We start from the raw sequence: 17,322 nt of genomic DNA on the forward strand, positions 1-17,322 counted from the left end.
GAAAACGCAAGGTGACTCTGCTCACAATGCTTCTTCCCTTCTGCCACCACTGCTGCAAAAGATTTCTTTCCCCCCAACTTCATGTTTCCTTCATGCTCACCACCTTTCTGTTGAAACTCCACACCGTTCCTCTTCTGAAACCTAACATTCACCTTCCTCTCCGTATTCAGACGAACACCTTCCCCATAACCTTCCTTGACTTCCCCAGAAAAACCCCTCCCGTTGAACCTTGGTTGATTAGCGTGTATTTTCTTACCGTCAATCAAGATATTATCAAGCTTAACTCCCAGAACTTTGTTGTCTTCAACCCCTTCAAACCTGGTAAACTTAAACCGCCTCCTCCATTTGTTCCTCTGAGGTGAAATAACGACTTCAACCACATCCCCAATGCAACCGAAAAGTTTAAAGATATCACAAGCCCTAATCCTGTCTGGAAACTGAGAAAAGAAGAATGATGAAACTTCCTCCTTCGAATTCTCTTGCATCCCGCCAATCGGAAAGACATCCCACTTAACAACTATATTCCGAAAACCTTTCTTCTGCACTTGTTGCCACGCCATGGCTGCTTCTCCAAAGAGAATTGAATTTTTTATTTTATTTTATATCTTTTTTCCTGTTTTGGTGTTCTAACTATTTTGTTGGTTTTACATATTAGTTTTGTTTGGTTGATTTCGAGTACTTCTAATACCACCCTTTGCACTCTTTTAATCTTTATTTACAATCACTCCCTAATCAAAATTGCATAATCTACTTATAATGAATAAGAGTTTATAATTTTAAAAACAATTAATGTATAGTTATTTGCAAAATCATACTTATGCAATTAAATCTCAAGAAACTATTCCATATAAAATTAACATGATGTTGTTTTAAATAAATGCTATTTAAATCTATTGGCTTATATATTTAACTCGAGTCCCTTTTTGACTTTAGGAAGAGGTTGAAAGTAAATTAGGGTTCTATTATCTTCACTCTCTAGAATACACATGGACCTTTTTTCTTAAAAGATAAAAAAACAAACTTATTTCTGCAACTATGATGTGACAGGTGAATACATGCATGCAACACCTGCACTATATGTTGCTCCTTTAATAGGGCTGTACTGTACTCCTTAACTGAACAAGATGGTCCAGAAAAACAAATGGAAACAAAGAAAGAAGCAATAATAAAATAACTAATTATTCATTTTTAAGAAACTCATGCAAACATAGTGGTTAAAAGAGTACTCCATTTGGTAGAAGCCAACATATACATGAAAATAGTGAAACAGTAACCATCTTAAATAATGAAACAAATAAAGCACTGTCCAAAGGGTTCTCTTATAGAGGTTCCAACTTTGGAGTACTTTCTTTTTCTTATAACAAAATAATTTTTTGCATGCAATTATTATAGTGGTTGGTGGTTTGTTAGGAGAGGAGGAAATGTCACTAGGAATCAATAATTACAAGAATAAAAGGAACATGTTCTACTTTATATTATATAATGAATGCAAAATTCAGAAAAATAGCAATAAATTCATAACAAGAATTGAAGGGAAACAGATAAAATGTAGTAGGATTTTAAACATTGGTGAGAACCTCATGAATTTTCAACAGTTTAGGTGAAGTGAAGCATAGAAATAACAAATGCTACGATATTTATATCAGTAGAATCCATTAGTTTTTTCATGAGTTTCTTCAGCATGAACCAGGTCCAACTTTGCTTGTTGCTTCCCAAAGTGAATATGAGGGAAATGTGCCCACTGCATATAAACAAGGTGTAAGATCATTTGTAAAGTTTTAAAACTAAATTCTTGAATTTGAACAGCAAACATATATACTCAATAGTATGGTTTTAAATATAGTAATAATAATAAACACTCTTTTATGATTCTATACACAATTATTTTATTAGAAAATATCAAATCTATAACTTTTTTTAAAAATTCATTTTTAAAAGTCTACCTCTCCTCTCCCTTCCAAACTCGGAAACAAAGCCTTAAGGTTTTGACTGAATATGTGGTATCTTTTTCATTTGTGTGTTGCTCTTGACTCAATGTGGTTGTTTCTCATGATGATCCAACAGTGGTATAAGAACCGTGAGTCAACTAAGGAACCAACTCTTTGTATCATAAGTCTTTCTGGCTTGTAGTGCTCACAATGTCGGTACAAATGTATGTGGATGAAAGAGCTTCATCTTAAGAGGGAACATAGTGGGTGGACTCATACTTGAAAGGAGATTATTGTGATACAAATTGAGTTGAAAGTCCCACATTATTTAGAAAAATGGAGGTTGAGCACTTATAAAGTGCTCAACCTCCATTTTTGGTGAATTTGTTGTGTCTCTTTCACTTGTGTATTAGGATCAACAATAAATATATGACAGTAAAAATCACGAGTGATTCACAAACTCATGCTAACAACCGCAAATCACAAAACAAACTAGCTTATCTTTGATAGGTTCTTTTATAAAGAGAATTTATTCAAGAGAAAGATAATTGTGGCCCCTGGTTCTCCTTATATCCTATTTGCGGTGTTTTTGTTGAGTTGATTTCACATTTATTTGTTACTTGCAACTTAGTTATTAGTGTCTTATGTAGGATTTTCAGCTGGTCAGGTGACAAACAATTCTTTCTATGGATCCTAGTCTTTTCTTTGAGAGTTTTCATTCTTTAGGAGGTAGGGCGAAATCTGGTGGAATTTTTCTATTATCTGGCACACCGTAGTCTAGACTATATGAAGGACTTGGAATGAGATTGAGTTTTTTGTTGTAACTTCTGGTAGATCTGGTGTCAATTGTCTGCTCTTTACCCTCTTATTAATATTAATATTATTTTTTTTTAAATAAATTAATAAATTGGAAGAAAGTCTCATAAACTTCAATTTCAATTTTAGATGTTATTCATTATCAAATCGATTTGCTTCTAAATCGCATGGACATAAATAAAAAGTCTAAAGAAGATGAGGCTATTTTTGAGAGTTTGAAGGAGAGGGGAGGGGAAGACTTTTAAAAATGAATTTTTTTAAAAATATATAAAAATATTTGATATTTTTTGAAAAATAATTTTGTTTAGAATAATAAAAGAGTGTATATGATTACTATTTTTTTAATTTTTCAAATACTATAACAACATAAAAGATATTTTGAAATTTTATGTAAGCCCTCCAAAACCCTCCAAAGCCCTCCTTCAATACAAATTTTGAATTCCTCCAAATTAGGGGGTTTTGGGTGTTATGAATAAAAACAAATCCTCTTAAATCCTCCAAACCAAAATCATTCAATTCTTTTTACATCCTTCTATTTCTTTAAAGTCCTCCCTTCCCTTCCACTCCAAACTCCCAATCATAACCTAAATATATTTATAAGATAAGATGATAAATTTTGCAAAATTATAAAAAGGAAAGGAAGATAAAAATCTATTGAAAATTGTACGAGTCTAGCTTTGTACATTTTTTAAGGTCCATATTTAAAGCATTCACAATATTATGAAGGTCCATAATAAATCTTGTATTTTTTTTGTTGATAAAATCCATAAATTTCTTAAATATGAACTATTTTTTGAGGTCTCTACTAAATTGACCCCTAATTTGCAAGTGGCAAAAAAACTAATATTCCTTTTTATGAGTGGAGTGTCTATCTAATGTTTTAGAGTATTATGATGGATGTCAATTCTACCACACTCTTAATTGAGTTTTTTTTTTTGGTATTATTTTTCTTGAGGTCCTTAATTCTCAAAAGGAAATTGTTATGGATGCTAAGGCCACTCTATTCATGATCTAACTAGGTGAGATTCATAACCTAATTTCACTGGTGTTCCTAATTATATATTGTTTTTCTTAGGTTGTTCATTGGGTTAGGTTTGCCTCTCCTTGCCTCCTCCAGCTTCTTTGTTTTTCAACTTTTTTTTAATAGTAATTATTGAGTGTTTTTTCATCCTTGCTTAAGTTTGGCTCACTCAGTTTTCCTTAAATAAAATTATATTTTTACCATAAAAAAAAAAATAATAACCAACGTAAAACGCACATTTTTTGCTGCTGAGCTGAAAGCTTCCCTGTGGCTAATATCTGGGTTACTGGCCTTAATCCTTTGAATTTCCTCCCTGCAAACAAGAGAATAAGGAAAATTTCTGATTTGTTTTCATTGAACAGTATCAAATAAAATACTAATCAATATAAATTTTCACCAAATAATAATAATAATAATAATAATAATAATAATAATAATAATAATAATAATAATAATAATAATAATAATAATAAATGTATGAGAAATATGATAAGGCTCATGCACCTTGATGATAGAAAAGAAGAATGGGAGATGCAAACTTAATTCAAATGGTAAACTCCAAAGATTACTTACTTAATAAACCGGTTGTAAGCAGAAGGAACCCGATGTCTTTTCTCTATAGCTGTAACATTTAGTTTGGAATATAAGTTAAATATTGAATTATAACATAACACACTTAATCAAATAATTAATTTAAATTTACAGTACATGTAACCCAGAAAATTTAATTTCATCACATACATATTCATTATGCCTTTTTAAAAAATATCAGGTTTATATGGATCAAAGTTTTCACACTAGATAATAGATACTTCATTTTTTTGACAGACTGGCATATTAAGGACCATATATAATATTCAATATTATATGCTCTTGGTATTTCAAATATTATGGAAATTTCTTTCCTGAAAAATACAATTGAAATTTCACTTATTTATTTATCCAAGGTATCTTTAGTTTCTTTGTCGAACATTTTTGTCTGCATTGTACATGTAACTTCACTTCATCAACAGAAAAAACTTTCGACCGCAAACTGTGGAGTACTACTACAACTTTACTACTACCAATGTCGATATTTATTTAATTTTTGGTATAACAGGTCAATAATTAATCAATCAACTATATAATAAAGTACATGTAGTAGCATTATTATATAATTTATATTAATATAATATGCATGCATGTGTTCTAGGGCATAGATGGCAGCAATGAATTAAGGATGGGTCAATTTTGTTACGTAAAGTCACAATCTTGTGGGGCCCATATAAATTGATGAAGAAAAAAAAGACCTAAATTTGGAACCTATAAATATTTATAAAAATAAACAAAGAAAATACAAATATTGACACCGACTCAACAAAACATCAATTTCTCTGCTGCAGCTTTTACTTACATTAATTAATTAATTAATTAATAACTAACTAACCTGTGCTATATGGTACTAGCTAGCTAGTTTATAATTTGTGATAGATTGTTGTCAACCAGGGGGGCCTAGTTACTAGTTTCCTCTTTGTTTATTTAAATTTAGAGTAATACAAAGTTCTACTTTTGATACTAAAAAGATAATGCAAAAAATTAGTGTGTGAATACTCACGTCGAATGGGAGGAATCCTAGATTGTTCATGCTCTACTACTGCCTCAAATGATGCTATTTTGTTGCATTTTGAAGATGATGATCCCAGTTCTTTGATGCTTGGTTCTTCATAGATTGTGTGCTGTTTCTGTGACTTGTTAAGAACAGGTTAATTATTTTAATTGAGAGAAGAATCATTAATTTTAAGAAAAATGAAAGGTTTGTTAGTTTACTGTTTTGGGCTGAATATTAAAAAATCGGAGTTCAAACACTGATAAATGAGAAACTAATACATATATTGATTTTTTTTTAATATAAAACACTAAAAATGGCACAAAGTAGATTCTTACTATTTTCAATAAAAACTAAATTTTCTAATAATAAAAAATGGAAAAAAGAAAAGAAAATAAATATAATATTTTATTCATAATAGTAAGAATTAAGTTTTAATTTATTTAAATAATTTATTAATTGTGACACTAACATTTGCTTATAGAGGAAGGAGAAGTTAACATTAATAATGACCATTTTTACAATGAACTCCATCTTTGATGTTACAAAGTTTAATTTAATAAAGTAATTAAAAAAATTATGGATCCAATTTATTAAAACAGGTTATGCTTAAATTTAAAATAAATTATAACCTTTTTTAGAAATCTTTAGACAACAACTCTAGGATAGTACCTTGAGGACAGTCTTTAGCAAAACAATAATCAATGCAAGTAATTTTTCATAAAAATAAAATAAAACAATAAAAAAAAAGTTAAAAATTTCAATTCATCAAGCTTGATCCATATATACCTGAGGAAGCTGAGGAAGAGGAAATGGTTGAATTGATGCTGCCATCATATTAACTGATAACAAATTACCACAATGTCCACACCTTACTGTCACTATGGTTAACAAACTGCTATATGGAACATTAACCTATAAGAAAATAATATCAATGGCTTAAGTCTAAAATAAAATTCGCAATAAATGGGAAGTGAGAAAAAACAAAATGTATATATGGTTTGGCAGGAAAATGATAAATAAGCAGACGAAAGAAGAAAGTGAGTGCAACAATCTTTTGTCATTCATTCTGAGAAAGGCTACTTTTAACGGTGTAAATGTGTGTAGCTATAATATATTGTAACAGAAAAAAGTTGAGAAATTAGAGTACATCTGAGAAACAAGTGCGCATGACTTTATTGGTGACACTGCAAGGCAAGATGATAAAAGATAGAAATTGTATTGCACATTGTGTTAAAAGAAAAAGAGTGGTGAAAATGACTTGACTGGAACACAAATCATCAAACCCATTACCACTAATATTATCATTGTGCCAACTAGTACCAACAGATTTCACTTTATAAAAAACAAAAAAGGACAGTGAGAGTGAGATTGATCATCATCATCATGAAGCAGATTAATTGATTAAATTTTCTTCTCTTTTTGCAGTATAATGACTTAAGATCTCTCCCATTTGAGGATAAGAACTCTCTCTAAAAAAAAGTAATTTCAATTCAATCGACATAAATTGAAGAAAAATAAGGTCTTGTGGTAGTCATAAATAATGTAAAAATAAAGAGGAGACATAGTCTTTGTACTTAAGGGAGGTACAACCATGAAAATGTGAAAATAATTAATTGATGCAGGAAAACTATATATGATGAACTGATAATATAATTCGGTGAGAGAAATTAAATCTTACTACCTGCAAGAAACCACATGGATTTGTACCCAGATTTAATTTTAATTTTATGTATGTTTTTTAATGGATTTGTACATAAAGAAAACAAGAAAAAAAAAAGGTTATTTAAAGATAAAATTAGTTTAAAATGAACATTTAAGATGGAATATAGTCATTTCTTTTTAAAACAGAAACAAAATGAAGGAACCCTAATATTTGATTCTGAGATTTAACCCTAATCATGACTTCAAATCTGACTAAAGATAATATATGACTATGAAATTTTGAATGCAGTTTGTTCTTATGCATCTTAAAATTTCTTCCTATTTGCTCATAGAATTTGTTTCCTACAAATTAGGACATGGCTTGTTCATTAAAAATCCAAAAATGTGTTTAATTAATTATCATGGCAGAGAGCAAATCCAGTTATATTTTCGCATAAAATATAAGTTATGAGTCTAATTCTTGTTATAAAATATTGAGAAATTCATTTCATGAAGGATTAATTTGATTTTTACTAAGGGAAATACACAAATTAGGTAAATTAACTCTTGGTATTCTTCCATGACTAATTGAACTCAGAAAAAGCTAGATTTTCTTTGCTCTCTTATATGATCTTGATGAATGAGATTAAAGGAAAGAGAAATTGAGAAATTAGATGGTGAAAGGTGAGGAAGAGTATTGGAAAAATAAATGGGAAAGAGAAAGCATAAGAGAAGAGAATTGAGAGTACTATAGAATACATACCGCTAGAATGGTGTTGCAGAAGTTGCAGTGAACATAACAAACACGTTCTGTTGCCATCATATCCATTGACATTTTTCTTTCTTTTTCTCTTTCTAAATGTGTTTGTCCTTTGAGTTTTAGAGTGTGCTTAGTGGATTTATAAAGGAAACAATCACTTGGCTCAAAGACACTGATTGCCACCATATAGTATATCAACTATTTATTTATTTATTACATTTTAATATCAAATAAAATATAAATATTTTTAAAAGTTAAATAGAAAGGGTACTCCTACTTACTACTAACTCACTGTTAGGGTCTTCAAAACTGACCCTGCCTAATAAAAAACTGTTAACCAAATCAAATTAAATCAAAACTGTAAAAAATTGCATTTAATTCGGATGTATTTGAGTTATTTTTTAATAAAACTGCACAGTTCGAGTTGTAGTTTGTATTTTACAATCCGAACTCAATCAAACCAAACCAAACTGCATTATGTTACAATCCAAACTTCACTTAACCCACTTCCAACTCAAACTCAAATCTATTATGTCTTACCCTTCCGATTATGTTTTTAATGCACATATTTTCTCTAATCTCTCATCTATTTTGCTCTTTCTTTTTTATCTTCTCTAATCTTTATTCTCATCTGTTTTTTCTATTTCATTATAATATTTTTATATTATTTTATACTACTATTTTATGTTTTTATTTTACTTTTCTCTAATCTTATTTTTGTATATCAAATAAAAGTTGTTGGCAATTATGATGAATTCTGTTGTAATTTTTTTTTTCAATAAGCAATGAATATATGAATCGCACTAGGGGTGCAACCCTTACATTAGGAGAACACTAATTAGTGTTAGAACAAAGTAAAGGAAGTTTATACCAATTGTAAAAGTTACTCCTAAAACTTGTTTCAAAATTACAAGCCCATCTCCAAGAATAAAACAAGATATTTGAAATCACCATGTCAAAGCTAAATGAAACATTATCGAAGATAATGACATTCCTCATAATCCAAATACACCATAAATGACCAAATATAATGCCACATAAATGACTAAATATAATGCTATGTTGTCATTTATATGTATTTATGACTCAATCTTTTTTTTTAACAGAAAACCGAACTAACCTAAATCGCATTAATTTGATTAGTTTGGTTTGATTTTATTTTTAAATGCTAACCGATCAAACTGAATCACACACTTTTTCTTTTGCTGTTCGGATAATTTTAAAAATAAAAAATAACTTTATCCACTAATTTATTTATAACACAGTAATAAATAAAGCTAATGGTAAAATTATAGTAAATATATAAATTTAATAAAAAACTTGAATTATTTTACTTTTTTAACTAATAATGTATAACATCCTTGGTTATCTAAATGAATTAGAATATATATATTATAATAAATGTTATATAATAAAAAGATCACACAAACGTCCATGCTTATATCTTTTTAGGATCCGTATATTGCGCATGATAAAAGATCGGATATTTTAATTTAGTATTTATAACACAACACAACATGATAAATTAATTCTAAAACTTATTCTATCAACATCACTAGTTCATAGTTTTATCGTGAATATGAATTATAATTAAAAAGTATGATAAGAAAATAATTTACGCCTATAAAATATAATTTAAAATATTTTTTTAATAGGCAATGATGATATTAAAAGGAGTATAAGGGATACTCCATCGCGAAACAAACGAAAAACCCCTACATCCTAAAACATAGGAGAGTTAGGATATTCCAATTATGAAAATTACAATCATTTACAAGTTTATAGTAGGAGGCTAAACACTTCCAAGCATTAAACACAATCTTCGTCATACACTCGTCGAAGCTAAACGACCCTTCATTAAAAATAACCACATTACACTTCAACCAAATGCTCCAAACCGTTGCTAACCAAATGACTCCAACAATTGACCTCTTAGCTAAACTCTTCACCTTATCGCAAAAAGCAAAGAACCCTTCAAACTCTACCACGTTAGCTCCTCTTTAAAACCAATCCACTCGTAAAATTTCCTCCAAATACTAGTTGTAATCTTACAACGCCCCCAAAAGATGCGGAAGCGATTCCTCCTCCGTTAAACAAAACACACAAGATAAATCCATACTAACCACCAAGATTCCCGTCTTGTGCAGTTGGTCCTTAGTCGGAGTCCTATTGAGAATTAATCTCCATCCGAACAAATGCAATTTTGACGGTCGTACTTTAACTTTCCAAAGATGATTAATGGCGATTACGACATCCCTGTTGAGAGCTGGGCAAGAAAGTTTTTCCCTGAACAATTCAAAGTAAGATTTAACAGTAAAAACCCCATCAGAATCTCGCTTCCACTCGTAACCATCCGAATTGTTCTACTGCGGCACGGATTGCTGAACCGCTTTAGTAAATTCCAGCCAGAGATCATCTGGGATGTGCTACTATCGTGCACTAGATTTTGGAGACACCAGTTCCAGCCCATAACAAACATCCTGCCCGCAGCTTCAACAGGAGCACAATCATCAACTGCAATCACAAAATTTCAAGAAAAGCTTCCATCATTATATGGTTGTCGGTCTAACAATATTACCAAAAAGAAATATTCAAACTATTTCCCATAATACAATTCACCGCCCCTGCAAAATGGTCCTCCATCAAATTGGCATAATTATCCAAAATCAAAAGGCCCCTCCACCAAATAAAATCCCTATTATTCACAACACTTTTGTCATCAATAAGGACTTTTAACTTCGAATTACTGTATCTAAATTTGAGAATGCTACTCTAAACAATTTCCTTCTCTTTCAAGATTCTCCATTTCCACTTGTTTAATAATGCCGCATTCAAAATCTCCACATTTTTTACTCCAAGGCTCCTTCCTCACATGGTTTGCAAACGGTATCCCAACACACCTAATGGATCGACCTTTTATGCTCACAACCCTTCCAAAGAAATCTGCTTTGAATACTACGGATCTCATTTAGAACTTTTGAAGGCGCTTTATATAAAAGACAACGTATAAATTGGGATAGCATTAAGAACCGAGTTTTACAACACCACACAACCCGCTAAAGTGAGATATTATCCTCTCCACACGGCCAACCTACTTTTTAAAAGAGTAAGTAAGTCCCTCCACATTGATAACTTCCTTGGGCTATCCCCCACTTTGACGCCAAGAAATTTGAAGGGGAGACTATCAACTTTTCAAGAGAGAAAAGTCGAAGCTACATTAAGAAACCACTCACCCACGTTAACACCATAGATCTTACTTTTATGGAAGTTAATCTTCAACCCCGACATCATTTCGAAACCCCTAAGAATAGTCTTCATACTCCAAAGATTCTCACTATCTCCCTCCGCCATAATAATTGTATCATCCAAAAATTGGATCATGTTCACTTCCTCCTCTTCATTAATCTTGACCCCCCTAAAATCACCGATCTCAATGGCCTTTCTCATAAGACCCGTTAGAACCTCCGTAACCAATACAAACAAAAAAGTTGAATTCGGATCTCCTTGACGAAGGCCTTTCTCTACCTTAAAGTCCTTCGTAGTACTACCGTTGATAATAACGGACATATGGCTAGTAAAATTACACCCTTCCTTCAATCTCATCCACCTTTCGCCAAAACCTATTTTCATTAAGACAAACCTTAAAAAATTCCAACTTACACAATCATAGGCTTTTTCACAATCCACGTTCAAAATGACACAACTCCTTTTATCTCTTTTTGCTAAATCCATCACCTGATTAACCACAAGAACTCCATCCGCAATATTTCTACTTGGGACAAAAGTCGTTTAATTAAATGACACCAACTTACCAATAACACTTCTTAACCTAGCCGCCAATACTTTTGCAAGGATCTTGTACAAGCTTCCCACAAGAAAAAACGGCCTATATTCGGACAATGATTGGGGATTTTAAATTTTAGGGACAAGAGTGATAAAGGACGAAGTACAAGCTTTTGTAAGCTTAGCTCTATCATGAAAATCCGATTTAATCTAACGACATCCTCCTTAACACCCTCCCAATTTTGTTGAAAGAATTTGAGAGAAAAACTGTCCGGGTCGGCGCTTTTATTACCATCACACGACCAAACCGCTTCCTTCACCTCCTCCTCTAAAAACGGCCTCTCCATCCATAATCTATCATTCTAACTCAACATCTTTAATTCAAGACCTTCCGGCTTAGGTCTTCTTAAGTCGACTTCTCTAAAGAAATTTTCAAAATGATTCTTGACTACCTCCTTCATCTCTACCACTCCTTCCACCCTACCATTTTCCATATCCAATAAAGTAATTGCATTTCTTCTATACCTCTCCTTTAAAGAATAATGGAAAAAAATGAGTATATCTTGTCTCCGTCCTTCAACCAAAGTTGCCTAGATTTCAACCTTAGCATACTTTCTTTCAAATTTAACAAATTCCACAACTCACTAGTCACATTCCTCCCATCCTTGACTAAAACCTCCATATCTCCTCCGTGGTTCTCCATCAAAAGATCATCCAAATCATTTAGATTTTCCACCTCTTCATTCACATTCAAATCAATCCACCCGAACACTTCCTGGTTCCACTTTTAAAGATGATTCTTCAAGCTCTTAAGCTTCTCGTACAAAATGAAGTCTCGTCTACCTTCCACCTTCAACTTTATCCATTCTTCTTTAATAAAGTTATTGAAGCCTTCATGTTTATACCAAGAGTTACTGAACCTAAAAGGCTTAGGACCCCAATCGTTCTTCCCGGAATTGACCCAAATGAGAGAGTGGTCCGAGATTTCTCTACTTCCCATCCTTTGATTGACCACTCTCCACTATTCGATCAACTTCCTAGAAATCAAAAATCTATCAATTCTACTTGTAACACCCGAAAATTTATTTAATTATTTAAATAAATTATTCAAGGATGTAATATGGAAATTCGATCGAAGTTGAATTTATTAGTGATATTATAAGAAGAGGAATTGGATTATTTAGTCGGTTAATCGGAGAATTAATAAAGTGGATTTTGTTGAAGAAATAATATTAGTAATAATATTATTAATTAATTTGGTTTAGTTATGGTGTGGTATATATAGCAATGTGGAAGTGTACGATTAGTAGGCCCATTAAGAAATAATATTAACTATATTATTATTATTTGATTTATTGGATTAAAAGGAGAATATATGGAATTAGGTTTCTGTGAAAATAAGGCTTTGGCTTTTGGGAGAATAGATCATGAAACAAAGTTGCCGACAAAGAGGAACGAGGTTTTGGCAGAGGAAGAATTGGTTGTTGATTTCGGGGAAAAGGCAAAGGCTTGAACTCGATCAGATATTAGAGGCGACCTCTATATACAAGGTAAGGGTGGGGTTCAATCTGTATAACTGGATTTATGATAAATTGTATGTGGGGTAGGTCGTATGAATTCTCCATGCATTAATTGCTGTTTTTGGTTGTGTTTGATTGTCGTGAATTGATACCGAATTGTTGAGGTTAATTGATTGTTGAAGATTGTTTTGTGTTAGTGTAATTGTTAAGTTTTTGTAAAATATATGTTGTATTGGTTGGATTAAGAAGGAAACTGGAGATCGAGAATAAAGGAAGGTTACAGTAAAAAGCGGAGCACAAAGTCAAAGAGGGAGACGGGAGAATAATTGGGGATGGGGGCCACCCTGGGTAAGGGGCGAGTGCCCCATCGTATGAAGGTTAAGTGGGCCCACCAGGAAAAGGCATGGCGGGCGTCCCATGAAGAAGAGATGGGAAGGCGAACGTCCCCAATGTGTGGGGTTGGGCGTCCCAACCTTTTTCTCCTTTTTGTTATTTTAATTTTTTTTTGTTTTGTTTTGTATGAATTGTAGTGGTTGCTTACTGTAACAAATGGGCATATTAAAAAGGAGTAGCATATTATATATAAATATATAATGGAACAGATTAGCTCAGTAGTAACCAGATACAGTTGTTGCAGAGATAATACAAATTAGTTAGATACAGAGTTAATGATAGTGAACTAGCAAAGCTATTATTTAGCAGGGTTGGCATTCAGTAGAGTGGTTGTTTTGCTAGCAGAGTAATTGGTAGCAGAAGCTGCAGATCGCAGGAATTTAGTAAATTTCAAGACCAGATGAAATTAGCAGCAAAACTGGAAGTTATGTATTTTAGTAGAGGATTAAATTAGTAGTAATACTAGAGGTTGATGAAATCAGCACCGAATAGTAATATTAGTAATTTTAACTGGTATAATTGTTAACCGAAATTAGTTGAAATTTTGTAGCAATAACTAGTAAATGGTTGTAGTTATTTTTGGTTGATTTCTTTTATTATAATTATGTCGAATAAGTTGATTTTGCAGGTGCTGTTGAATTGTCCAATTTATGGACATGCTTGAGTTGTAGGTCGAATGACCAATGTTGGATTAAGTTGATGCAATTGATGCATGTTTAAGTTGTTGTTTCTGTTGTTGTTGTTGTTTTGATTTTGTTGTGATATTGTTGATTAGATGTCGTTCATATTGTCACATAACATTTTATTGATTAAGTTGGCCTTGATGGCATTGATTAAGTTGGCCTTGATGGCACTCTGTTCAAGTTGTCGAAATGCCTCGATAACCTGGCATCTGTTTAAGTTGGGAGTTCTGCTCCAAATGGTTCCACATGCATTTGCATAGTTGAGTTGCATATTGAGTCGTGTGTTAAAGTTGTTGTTATTATTCGTTGTACTGTTGTTGTTATAGGTTGCTGTTGTTATTAAGTTGTGATGATTAAGTTGTTACGTTGATTTAATAGGTGGCTTATTGTTATTACTAAGTGGTTGTTGGTTGTTGTATAGTTGCTGTCGTGAAGTGGTGAAATTTGTATGATCTAATCTAATATATTGTTTATCATACACCTGTTTATATTGATTCGATATCTCACCCCTTCTGCTGATGTTTCCCCTACCATGGGAAACAGACAGGTACTCAAGATAGTAGTGGAAGTTTGAAGTGATTTTATGAAGTCTTTAGTTTCTGTTAGTCGAGTTGGTGTCTTGCTTTGATACGTAGCACTCGGGGTGGGATCATGATTGTATTTGTTGTTTTGTTGTTGTCTTATTATTATAGCTGTTGAAAATCCAAGTTGAATAATAAGAAGTAATTACTGTTGTTTTAAGTTGTTTTTAGTTGAATAAAAGTTGATGAATAATTATAAGTTGAAGTTTGATCTAGTTGAATAAATATGTGTATGAATTATTATCTTAAAGTTGTAGATGTCGAATGCTATGTATCAAAGATAAATGAAATACAGGTTGTTTGTGGTTTTAAGTTGAAAATGTAATGCCTCGTGTTTGATGTTTAAAATTTTCCGCACTCTGATTTTATTATAATTACCGGGTAGAAAATGGGGTGTTACACTATGATCGGCCACCAATTTCACCTCGTTTCTATGTTCTGATCAATGGAAAAAAACTTCATCCGGTGGCAATTTAAGTCATTTTGGTCTTGTTCTTTTTAGTTTTGCTTATTTTCATATTTGAGTTTGATGTGTTATCGTTTCTAGTTTTTGTTGGTTTTTCACTTGCTTTTGATCTTGTATTGGTAGTGTTTTAGTGTTGCAGGAACAAGGCACGATTCGAGTCAAGGAAAGGTGGTTTTTGGCGAGGCAGAGTTGTGACACGGCCACCCGTGTCATGTGACACGACCGTGTGATCGGTCACGATTCTCACTATGTCTTTGTCACTTTCCTGATGATAATCCAAGTATTTTACACTGCTTAATGTCATAGTGTAGTCTTTTTAAGCTGTTTAAGTAACTTTGTTTGTTTTTGCAAGTTTTATCCGTTTGTTAGTTTTCGAGTTTATTTTCCCCTTTTATGCGTTGGTTTGGTTGTTTAATGGTATTTCAGATCTAGGAGATTCTTCACGCGACCCAGTGCAAGAAATGTCGGAGGTAAAGAGCAAGATAAAGAAGAAAAGATAAAGTCAGTGGTGCAACACGGGCGCCCGTGTTGAGTAACACGACCCGTGTTGCCGGGCATGCAAGGAAGAAGGAAAAGTGGAAAGCAGTGGTGCAACACGGGCACCCGTGTTGCCTAACACGACCCGTGTTGCTTCTACTGAGCACAAGTTTGTTTTTTAAGAGATCCAGAGGACCAACACGGGCACCCGTGTTGCATAACACGACCCGTGTTGGCTTGTTACGCAGATTTTCATGTTTTTATGATTTTCACTCAAAAAAGTGATCCAGAAGGGCGTTTTGGTACTTTCCGACTTAAAAAGAAGGGTTTGCAATATATAGTGGAGGATTGAGAAGAGAAGGGGTATCTTTTACACAACCAAAGGAATTGAATCTGAAGCAGAGCAACGTATGAGATTATTGGAGAAGAGAGATCATTCATGAGCAAGAGCAATTGAAGATCACAAATTCCCCAATTATCTGTAATGTTTAACTTTGATAGTTTTGAATTTCTTTTGAACAATATGAGTAGCTAAACCCCCCAATGCTAGGGGGTGTCCCTGATTTGGTTTGTAATAACTTTGATATTCTGATTTGATCGACTTCATGTTTATGTTATTCAATTCGATTGTATACTATTTTTAATGCCTTCTTTATCGGACCAATAAAGATTATTCTATGATTAACAATTTGCCGGCTCGCAATTGTTAAGGTTTGTATTAAATTGAACCATAGTAGATATCACCTAGGACTAGGGATACCCTATGGTCACTAAGAACTCTTGATAGAAAACAAGCTTGGTTTTATCTGTTTTCTCTAAGGACTTAGGTTTATAGATGAAAAACCAAAGGTTTGCCCAATAAGGATTTAGGGGCAAACACTCTAAAGATTTAGTAATTGAATATCATGAACTTGTTGAAAAGATCTCAAATAAGAATTCAGGGATATTACAGAGCAAATTACACACCTTGCCTTGGCATTTACTCATATTAGTGAAAAAGGCTTAAATTTACTTTCTGCTATTTTTATTTAGAAATTATAACTCAATCAAAAACACCAGTTGACTTTTTATTTAATTGAATAATTATAAAACTTATATTCCAACGCAGTCCTCGAGATCGATACTTGGTTTTTAACCTTTTATTACTACTTCGTAAAAATAGTACACTTAGTATTTTTCCGATCAAGTTTTTGGCGCCGTTGCCGGGGACTGCCAAATATAAGTTAAATAATAATTCAATTGAATTTTTGTTGCTCTGCAACCAAAATTTTATTTTCTGTTATTTGAATTGCTCATACTAATATTCATCTAATCTTTGTATGCGAGGTAAGGCCTCAGCTGAACTTCTTTTTGACGCAGAACCAGAAAGATTATTTCGAGCAAGACGCCGAGAAGCTAAACAAAGAGAACTGGAAGCAAAAGAAGAACCGCTGATAGTTTCAGATCCCGAAACAGAGAAGACTCATTCAATACATTCTGAGCATTCAGATTCTGAACCTGAAACTATGGCCGAAGACCCACCTCCTGTGGAAAGGCTTTTAGGTGGTTATGGAAGAGCAAATGCACCTCTTGGCCGGATGACAATTGTTAACCAACCGGTCAATGTTGCCCATTTTCAGCTACACCCGGCAACAATCAGACAACTTGAAAAGAAACCATTCTCTG

The 17,322-nt window shown here is 32.6% G+C and overlaps 1 protein-coding gene across 2 annotated transcripts; it reads right to left on the minus strand.

Moving 5' to 3' along the window:
* Nucleotides 1–1,334: 1,334 nt before the first annotated feature.
* Nucleotides 1,335–7,920, minus strand: LOC131625932 (axial regulator YABBY 5-like). Of its 2 annotated transcripts, none has more exons than XM_058896768.1 (6): nt 7,758–7,920; nt 6,140–6,265; nt 5,360–5,492; nt 4,339–4,387; nt 4,003–4,078; nt 1,335–1,741 (listed from the first exon to the last, which is right to left on the minus strand). In XM_058896768.1, exons 1-6 carry the CDS (start codon nt 7,827–7,829, stop codon nt 1,643–1,645), a joined length of 555 nt encoding a protein of 184 aa, XP_058752751.1. In that variant the 5' UTR covers nt 7,830–7,920; the 3' UTR covers nt 1,335–1,642. The 2 variants fall into 2 exon arrangements, with proteins under 2 accessions (XP_058752751.1, XP_058752752.1); XM_058896769.1 differs by having other exon boundaries at nt 1,345–1,741; nt 5,360–5,486; nt 7,758–7,919.
* Between the last annotated feature and the right edge of the window lie 9,402 nt (nt 7,921–17,322).

Source organism: Vicia villosa, unplaced genomic scaffold, assembly GCF_029867415.1.
Source record: "Vicia villosa cultivar HV-30 ecotype Madison, WI unplaced genomic scaffold, Vvil1.0 ctg.000251F_1_1, whole genome shotgun sequence".
NCBI classification, from domain to species: Eukaryota; Viridiplantae; Streptophyta; class Magnoliopsida; order Fabales; family Fabaceae; genus Vicia; species Vicia villosa.